The sequence below is a fragment of the Electrophorus electricus genome, chromosome 20 (genome assembly GCF_041902795.1).
Source record: "Electrophorus electricus isolate QZ-2024a chromosome 20, ASM4190279v1, whole genome shotgun sequence".
NCBI classification, from domain to species: Eukaryota; Metazoa; Chordata; class Actinopteri; order Gymnotiformes; family Gymnotidae; genus Electrophorus; species Electrophorus electricus.
Genome location: NC_137516.1, coordinates 14,065,995 through 14,076,173, shown reverse-complemented (window position 1 = coordinate 14,076,173; position 10,179 = coordinate 14,065,995). Strand labels below are relative to the sequence as shown.

General features: G+C 44.6%; 1 protein-coding gene across 1 annotated transcript; it reads right to left on the bottom strand.

The window, feature by feature from the left end:
- Positions 1-485: 485 nt before the first annotated feature.
- Positions 486-9,769, bottom strand: miga1 (mitoguardin 1). The gene is made up of 16 exons (XM_026998379.3): positions 9,669-9,769; positions 8,901-9,049; positions 7,597-7,765; positions 7,213-7,337; positions 6,851-6,986; positions 6,608-6,744; positions 5,104-5,224; positions 4,864-4,964; positions 4,315-4,433; positions 4,014-4,086; positions 3,766-3,852; positions 3,584-3,682; positions 3,181-3,315; positions 3,045-3,098; positions 2,829-2,945; positions 486-2,689 (listed from the first exon to the last, which is right to left on the bottom strand). Exons 2-16 carry the CDS (start codon positions 8,994-8,996, stop codon positions 2,468-2,470), a joined length of 1,791 nt encoding a protein of 596 aa, XP_026854180.2. The 5' UTR covers positions 8,997-9,049; positions 9,669-9,769; the 3' UTR covers positions 486-2,467.
- Positions 9,770-10,179: the final 410 nt, after the last annotated feature.

Below are 10,179 nucleotides of genomic sequence, written 5' to 3'. Positions count from 1 at the left end.
CAAATGACTTGCACCGCATACATGTTCATGGCTTTGATATTATCATTTCCATTTAACTGGCTCCTGAGGTCCTGCCTTAACTTGTGGAGGTACTTGGATGTTGCTGTCCTCATTTCTACCTCATGGTTCTTGCATGATTGGAGGATTCCCAGGTATTTGCAGCTGCCCTCCAAGTCTGTTATATGGGCTTGTGGTAGTTAAATTGCCTCTGTCCTGATCACTCTTCCTTTTTGTGCCTAAAACATATTCATCTTATAAAGGATAACCATAATTCAGCAAGCTATCCAAACTAAACACAGTTTAACTGTTTACATTATAACTTTTCTTTATTCTCTTACCTTACCTGATCCAGCTTGGAGACTTGATCCGATCAGCCCTATGGTGTGCATAAAAAGTGAGTTATATTCTTTGCCATGGGTCATGTAGAGCCATCTACCCTCTGCTGCTTCCTCCCATACCAATGAGCAATTTGAGCTAAAATAAAGTTTGTTTTATCACAGGATGGCAATTTATTCAGTATCACAAATTAGCCCACACAGGGCCATTATGCTGATAAGACACATGCACATTAGTGGACATAGGCTACAGTTAACCAGAATGTGAGAATTCCAGTTTAGATTCAGAAATGGTTGCATAGTGAAGCTGAACATTTTATTACAGCTGAAAAGCTTTAATTTGGAGTTGTCATGGAAACTGGTCACATAATTTCAGTGACTGAGGATATGTTGAATAGCCTACAGCCTTTTCTTCCAAACTTCACAGGGGCCTTGTTTCATAAAACTACCATAGATTTCATACTATATATGAGATTACTTTTAGCTCAGCAAGTGTCATTAAGTTGCCTATGAGAGATTTGTTACATTAAAGCCAGCCATTTTTCCCTGTAATTAAGTTTCTGTACTTGTCATAATAAGGCCAGTTTCTGGCATTTTTAAACGTGAGTTTTCTTTCATCACACAAATATACAATTAATTGTAATAAGTAAAATATAAAAGGCATCATCAAAAAATATAAAGCCAAAGCTCTACACCACATTCAAAATTTGGTTACTGTCTACATTCTTTTCTTAAGACAGATGTATTTCTTTTAAAATGGTCCCAATTTATATTTTTCCCTTGTTGTATTCATATATGTATATTTATTTATATACACATGTATTTATGTGCATCTTATTCCATTATTGGTGTTCATGACCCACACAGCCCAAATCAGTCACTGGAGAAGTTAAAATATAAGGGTGTGTAAAGTTTAAAGCCAAATTCTTTGTTTAGCTTCATTGAACATTATAAAGTCAAGCTAGAGCCATGGTTCATAGGACAGACTGTACAGTTATCTTACACAATACATTCTTGGTTCTGACGACAAAAAAAAAGAAGAAGCATCATTTATCAGTAAATAGTAATATCAGTTCAATGTTCCAGTGTGTGTTTGGGAATGCATGTTAGTTTACAAGGCGATGTATCCATTCCCAATCTGTAAGCAAGCCTTTTTACCACCATTAGTCCTCAAGACTCATCTTTATACAGGCCTTCTCTTAGCTCATACATGTGCACACTGTATTCTTGTTATAACACAACCTTGGGGACTGTTCATTCATAGAGGATTTTAGTTTCTGACACTTAGATAAACTTGCCTGGTTTTTGCTGAACACACACATTAAAGTTTAGTGGAGCAGACAGGCTGTTATAGAAGTCTAGCCAGACAGCAAAAAACAAGTTTAAAAAAACCCCCACAGCAACTACAGCCACCTACAGTTCATCTAGACCACATGCTAATAAGGCCATAATCTAAGGAACAATGTGACGACAACCCTTCAAACACATTCAGTAAGGACGTAGAGGTCACTGATGTGGCAGGTCCTTAAAAGCACACAGTAGCAGAGGGGGGTTTGGGCCTTCTGTGCTGGAAAAGTCCACATATCCTGGTTACTTTGGCCAGGCGTATGCACAGCAGTGAGGCTCTAGACTAGTAGTCTCACTCACTGCTTTCCACTGTTTAGCTGTAAGATCTTGCTGAGTAGGGGGTTATAAAACAAAGAAAGAAGCTAAAAATTAGAAAGAAAGGCTCTTCCAAACACATGGGAGGAGTTAACCAAAAAATCCTTTTCAAGCTAGAGGTAATCCTTTTCCCATGACTTAGTTTAACATGTCTGAGTACTTCTTCATGATGTCAAATAGCACAGAAAAGAATTTAAAAACTGACATGTCAAATAAATAACTCATGAAAAGATCAGCCATCAACTGACCAAACAGAGCAGCATATGGAAGAATCATCCTAATTATGCAATGTCATACCAATCACCTTTGCAGAGATTTGTCAGAAAATTACATCCTGAATGCAAGGACATCATCTTCCTAAACCGAAGAATGCACATGTGAATTGTACATAGGCGATGGAATGCGCCATTCCTGGTCCCACCCCAGAAACTCCACTCATGTCCAGTACAGGGAGAGGAAGTGTCCGAGGCTCACTGCACCCGGGCGTCCAGCAGGGCACCGGGCAGCAATTGCGGCGGCGCACCAGTGCAGCCACTGAGCTGGCGGAGGGGGTCGGTGGTACCCAGGTAGGCCAGGAGCAGCTCAGAGCGGCGCTGGAGCAGGTGGAGGACGTCATCGGCCAGAGCGTCCACGCTGCAGTAACGCACCTTCTCCAGGTCAAAGATGTCCTTCAGGAAAGACTGCACCTGGTCCTAAGGGTGTGGAGGGGGGCAGAACGGAACTGCTGAAACAATGACGTGTCAAGTGCATGACATGTCACACAGCTGCTGTGATGGAGACTGCTGAAGACTGTTGAAATTAAAAATTGCAAGTTGGTTAGATGCACTTTACCTTGAAGAAGCAGCAGAAATCGTGGAGGGAGCTTTTAGGACCCAGGAAGCCCCATGCCAACACTGGACTTATGTGCTCACACACGGTATAGAAGTGGGCGATGAAGCCATCCTGCACCTAAATAACAGGCAACTGTGAGCTAGTGTCAGCCATGGACTTGGACTAGCATTCCAGGCCCATCACCATAAAACACAAGCGGCAAATCACAAACACAACCTTCATATGTTGCCTTTTCTGCTTCAGAACGGACCAACAGCTTGATGCAACAGCCTGTGATGAGACAGAAACATCAAATAAGATGAATATTTTTATATTGTGTAGTTTAAACAGAACAGGAGCAAGATTGCCTCACTGTCTCTTTGAAGGAGCTGTTGAGCCAGCGATTGTTCACAACGTTCTGGATGGAGATGGGTGGATTCTCCAGATCCTCGAAGGAATCCATGAGGATGAAATCGAGGACAATGTCATAGAAGTTTATATGCTTCACCTTAAAAAAAAAAAAAAGGTTCAAAACAGGGTGGACAAACCAGCAAAACTACAAACTGAAACACTTAAGTTTCCAAAATGTAGAAATGGCAAATTTTTTTTAGATTTTAGAATCTAAAATCTTGTGCTTGGATCTCTTCCAATTGCAGTGGCTCTGAAATAAACTGAAATAAATAAGGCTGTGAGGAACCGAGCTCATTAGGTTTTGAAGAAAGTTCTGAGCTGAGATTATTTGGAATGTCGACAAGTGCTCAGAAAGTCCTCCTCACCCCTCTTGTCGCCAACTCCACCTCCGTGTTCTCCCAGTGGTCCGAGCACTCCAGAAAGCAAATCATCTCCTCGAAAGCCTCCTCAAACCTCTTGGGGCTCTGCCAACCACGAAAGTCTCATCAGATGTGGCAAAGGGTGCTTCAACATGGGGCATGCCAGCAGAAGCGAGGGGAACGCTCACCTTCTGTGCTTTCAGAATGATCGACGACAGGATCTTCTTCCCCGTGTCGGCCAGAAACATTCTGGTCGCCCTTTCATGCAGAATGACCTTAAGAGAGAAACGTTACACGGTCCGGTGTTATTCAGGACAAAGCACGTCTCATGAGGCAAAGCTGGAAATGTATTTATTTACCGGGTTTGAAAAGGTCTTTAGTAGAACAGAAAAAAAGGGCTACAACGAATCTTGGAATTTAAGACAAGCTACTGTACCTGACATGCCTGGCGTATACAATGCAGCTTCGCAAGGAAATCGGTGTCCCCAAGACATTCGAGCATCTCGGTTCTTTTTTGGGAGAGGGGGGAAAAAAAGAAAGAAAAAAAAAAAAAAAGCTTAATGTGAACCTGGTCCTATTTCAGAAAGCATTTCCCAACCGGACAGATTGCATGAACATCAATACCAATGCCGGTGTCCTCACCAGTGCCGGTGTCCTGTAGACAGGTGCCAACATCTGTACTGCTAATCTAGGCAACGCATAATTTTGCCTCGTGCAATGGCGTTTCTTCATCTTACCGGAGCACTCTGCAGGAGATCTTGCCATCCTCGGCCATTTGCAGCGCCTCCTCATAGAAGGGGTAATGACATAGGGGTCCAAGACCCAGGGCACTTCTCAGCTCCCTGTGCTCAGACAGCTGTAAGAAACAGAGGGAGGGGTCAGCACTACTATGATGTGAATCCCAGGTTAGATTGCCAGGCCAGTGTTTCTGTGGCCATCAAATCACTTTTTTAGACTGCAGGTGGCGGTATTAGTGGCAGGAGTAAGTGGGAGCTGGTGGCTGCTGTTCAGAGAGGAGAAGTGGTCCAGTTTGTTTGCTAGCTCACATTCCAGGTCTCTTTGTTGCCCTCGAGTAAAGGGCTTGTATTTGTTCAGTGCAATCCAACCTGCCTAATGCAGTTCATCTAGTTCTTTAGTACCATCATATAGATTAGGGTTGGAACAAAACTCTGCAGGACAGCAGATTTCCTGGACCAGACTTGGGCACCCAAGTCTCAGATTGAGACTAGGCAAAGTTACTATAGAAATCACAGGACTGCTCCAGGTGACATGGCAGGCTAGCTCACCTCAGCAGCAGACACAAAGGAGTCGGTAGAGGCAACGCTCACAGAGTCCCTCAGATACGGGTCATCCCAGTCGTCCCTCATGGAAAGTTCAGGATATTTCTCTACCAGATGGAGAGGAAGAATTATCTTGAATTAACGCTACAACCCCCATCCCCACCCCCACCCCCCAGCATTTCGAAGACCTCTCACAAGACACTGATCAATACCAGAACTTGTCTTTCCTTCAGAAGCCAGACACACCATTTGTGGAGTGTGAGGAGGGGTCCATCATACCGAGGGCTCCCTCAAACTCCTCCTGGAGGCGGTAGGCTCTCTGCAGGAGTGCCTCGAGTTTACGGATAAACTCCGCGCTGATGATGTCCTGCGGGCGGAGAGTATAGGCGTCATTTGCTATGGGCCTGGGAAGACTGCTCTGGGAAAACATTTGCTTCATTCGTCATGGTCATGACCACTGGGAAGCACTCAATGCCACGCAAGGAGCTTTCGAGACTACAGAGCTGGAAATGTGTCCCATCCAAGTTAACCCATGTCTATAGAACATTTGAGCACATACAAAGCTTCATACAAATTTTTAAAAAGCAGACATCCACGATCCACTGAAACATAAATGAATAATGTCAATGACATTTACAGCCAAGACATTTTCTAAAATAAGGCACTTGTAATAGGCCAGGATGCTAAATTCACTGGATTGTACAGTTTAAAGTGCTTGACAAGCAGGCTACTGCTAAATTTAGAGAAACTCTAGAATGCGCTACTTTGGCTTTTTAGAACTGGAGGCCGATCCGTCGGACTCAGTACCATCCATCTGAGGAGGCTATGAATCGCTGCATTCTGTACTCGCTCCTTTAGCACGCGCTAACCGCCTTGCAGAACATGGTCATCCTCTTTTTTTGCCCCAGTTCAACGTGTGAAGCTCCAACATTCTAGGACACAGAGTTAAGTCATCGGCTGGATACACGCATGAGCACACTGATCTTCATAAAGCCTCTGGCTGGTTTCCTGAGGCCAACCAGATATTTTAAGAACTGCGTGCCATTTTAAAAGCCGCTGGCGGTTTAAGGGCGGGGGACATTGGTTTTGGGTAAAAAGGAGGAGACTCCGTAACCTCCGGTAGGGTTGAGGTGCACAATGAGACGTGGGGGAAAAGATGCTGTTGCACTCCTCCTGGAGGCGGTAGGCTCTAAACCATGCCCTGTGCCCAAAACTGATAGCTCTGTGACGGTGGAAAAAGCAGGGTCTGATAGGGGGTTGCAGAGAGCGCCCCAGGCACTGTTCTAAGTGATACGAGTTGACCACAAAGCGCTGTGCAGCCAGAGGCTTTCCATGAGGATCATGCTTGTTGGAAATTAATATGCAACACCAGTATCTTACTATTCTGCACATCGGCTCGCTACATTCAACCCCACTGAGCCCAGTTTATTGAAAACTAAGATACATCATGTTTATAAAGGGGCAAGCTGCATCAAAACACAGTAAAATAAGCCAAGTAATGAGTTAATAGAAAATGTAGTGAGGAAACAAGGATCATTCCATTCTTGCTATATGGGGGTGCTGAATATCAGACTTTACATAGGCATCCCAAGCTATGGGAAATGCTAACAGTTGCACAGTTATAACAGACCTTTTAAATGTTCTCTTTGATCCTACATTCTAAGACTCATCGACTCAAAACTAGGACTTTACAGGGTAAAAACATACTAAATATATTATACAGACTTATCCAGAGGGTGTGCCTCCGTACCTCCACGCTCTCCTCTGCTATGGCGTCTCCGGCTCCGAGCTTGACGGAGGCGCAGCTGGCCTCGTCCTCCACCTGCCGGCTGCGGAAGGAGAGTGCCTGCTCCCAGCGGTGCAGGGCCTCCTCAAACAGTTCCATCCCTGCAGCGGTGAGCGACCCAGGCAGTTAAAGAGCCGGTTCAGGACTGGCAGCAAGGAGGATGTGACGAATGTGGCATTGTGCCACGCGCCAAACGCTGGCTCTTACCCATCAGGTAGAGATTCTCTGGGGTGGTGACAGGGACACCCACCGTGTTGGGAACAGCACTGCCATCGTCCCCTCTATCCCAGCACACAGACACATTGGCGCAGGTGCAGGTGCTGCAGGAGTTTAGGCTCTGCACCTGATGAAATAGGGAAACATCCGCTAAGGACACTCAACACCAAAATGCTTTACACGTTTGATTTTTTTTCTCATTCTGGGTCATCATTCCTAGTGAGGCTAGTTTTATGTACAACAACGAGGCAGACAACCGATACAGACGCAACGTTAAACAGGTGTGAAATTGTATAAAAACCTTGCTGAAATAATGTGACTCTAAAAGGCTAGGCGGGGGTCTGGGGCCTTACCGAGGCCAGGCTCTGCAGCGATCCGGACAGCCTGCCGTAGAGCCCGCGGTGCGACATCATGTTGCGGGAGAAGCCATTTTTGGGGTGCAGAGGCAAATTCAGGCCCTGGCGACTACAGGTAGCATCTGTGAGAGGGAAGGAGTCAAGTTTAGCCATCACAGGCCTAGCGGCTCACACCAAGAACACTGCTCTCAATTCCATTTTTAAGCGAGTAAGTACCTCTGATACCAATTTTGGTTGCTCAAGCAACCCCGCAATAGAACTTATATAAGACGGCCAGTCTTATTTGTCAGCATCAATTTGTTCGAGGAACATTAGTCACTATTTGATTGAAGTGTCACTGTCACAGATTTCACAGCACACCAGGTGGCATACTTCGATTACCTCTTGGTGGGGGAAATGCAGTGCGGAAATCAAAGCTCTCTTGTCTTTGAGGCAAGTCTGCTATTTTCTTGCCCTTCCTCCTCCTAAAATGGTGGGCGAGGAAGAGCAGAGAGACAGCACCAAAGGCAGTGGCGGCGACGAGTTTCTTGGTGCAGGCGCTCAGGCTCACCTGCTCAGAGAGAAAGAGGGACAGAGAACAAGAGAGCATGTGTACACTAAGGACAACACTGATCTAATGACAGGAGCTTCTTTTTCATCTTGGAGTGGCTGGACGTGATCTGATCACAGACGCTGCTTTCTGCTATCGTGCTAGTCGGACTCAACTCACAGGAAGACAGAGGCACACACATACAGATATACAAGCACAGACACGTGTGCGCGCAAACACAAACAGGCCCATGCACAGACATGCACACATGCAGAAACAGACAGGTGCACACAGATATGCTCACAGAGCAAGACAAAGAGACAGACACACACTGACAACCCCAGTCATGTCTTGGTGGAGCTCAATCATTGCTGCATACCTCTGTAAAACATGCCTTAAACTGGTGTTTACAACTGCAACGAATTGTAATGTATAAAAATGATACACAGATCCCAAACACCAGAGGCAGTGCCTGTGGTTAACACATGTACATACAGCACCATGTAAAGCTCCAAACTACAACACATGGCTGTCAAGCACAGCATGCATGTGTGTGTCCACTTGAGATTGACAGAGCCATTTCCATTAGTCATTGAAACACAACTGAAACAAGCATTTGCTGGCTTTCCATGCACCAATAACAGACGGAGCATGATGACACACTGCATGTTACAAACACCTTTGCTCCAGAAAGAAAGGCAGTCTTACTACCAGGTCTGTGGCTGGGAATAAACAAAGTGGGGCAGCGACTTGCTTGGATTATAAAGCTACTTAGCAACAGGAGAGAGAGTGGGTAACATGTTAGGCCCGAGCACCTGGAGGGTACATTCTGCTGCCTCTTGTTTGACATCAAGGAAAGAGGGAGGAGTCATGGCCGGACATGTTTTAAACAGAGGCCATCACATTCTACCTACAGGCCAGCCAAGAACCAGGGGATGAAAGTACAAGGTACAATCAAAATTAGGTAGTCTACAATTAGATCTACAGGTGAAATCAACAACAAAACTCTGAAATTCTTGACGATGCCATTTTTTTCATAAGACAAAACTAACTTTAGTCCTGTTGGTGTCTGTACTGCTTGGTGCAATGCATGGTACCATTGTCCTGAGGTGAAACAGCCAGAAAAAAAGGTTTTCCCTCATGTAAAACGTCTTACCCGCGGGAGGGAGGAAAAGACGCTCAGAGGCAGGTCCAGCATGCGCAGGGCAGCCTCTTTCACGGACAGCTCCGAATTCCTGAGCACTTCTGCCATTGTGTCAATCACTCCTTAGCCCATCCTGCCCAAAGAGCAGCTCTGGATCAAGTCTAAGAGACGCGACAATTTGAATTGCTTCATATAAGAAGCGACATCCAGTTAACTCACAGCACGACAACACATCATGCATCTTCAAAACCTCCAGCTTAGACATATAGGCTGAAAAATACTAAGGTCGTATGGCTAAAATGTCTGGTGACAGACGCAACTACACGATCCGTTTCTGTTCAACTATTGTTGATCCTGACATTGCTAGCTAGCCAAATTGTCGTTGTGGAACCGTACTCAAGAGCGTGAAACGCAGCCAATGCACCAATATCTGACAGATGAGCTACCTGATGTATTTAATTAACTAGCAAAGCGTAATTTCCAGATACCTAAAAACAATGTAATTAAACTAGGTTAGATCGTTGTACATGCCCAACGGCCATAATGCTTTATAAGACAAGCTTTAGCCTGGAGGCATCGCGACAGATAGCTGGCTAATAACTTATGACCATACATTAAGAGCTAAAACTGATAACCTTATGTAGCTAGCTGAAACGTGGGAACTGAAAACATTATGCTGTGGTTAACTAGCAGAACTCGCATGTTGCTGCATGTTAGCTAAATAAAATGATACAGCTATTTTATTAATGACATCATTAAACAGAAAACAAAGCTTCTTACTTTCACCCTCTCTGCTGCTTATGCGCTAGCGTTCAAAGCTTAGAAAAGACGCGTTTAGCAGCTCACGACTTATGTGGGTGGACCATATACAGTCTACGGAGTGGACAAATCATCTGGCGTCACACCTCGCTTAGCACGTAACACTTCCTGTGTTACGGCATATAGTTTTCAAAATTAAAGTCGCAATGTTAACTTCACACGCAGAAGTGCAGAAACGCTTACATGAATCAAAGAGGCCTAATTGCCAGAGATAAACGGATTCATTAATACACAATTATTATACACTGTTACAATTCACATAGTATAAAACCCAAATACACTTTCAAATGGCAGCAAATGTCTAGACTGAATTAGACCTTTAGCTAAATTATTTCATGTATATATTTCATTCTGAATACACATACAGTGTATTCAGAAAGTATTCAGATCTAACGTGATACATCATTTGCATCATGGATTTGAATTTCAATAGACACAGTGGGCATTTTTACCCAATCTACACTTAAAGCAC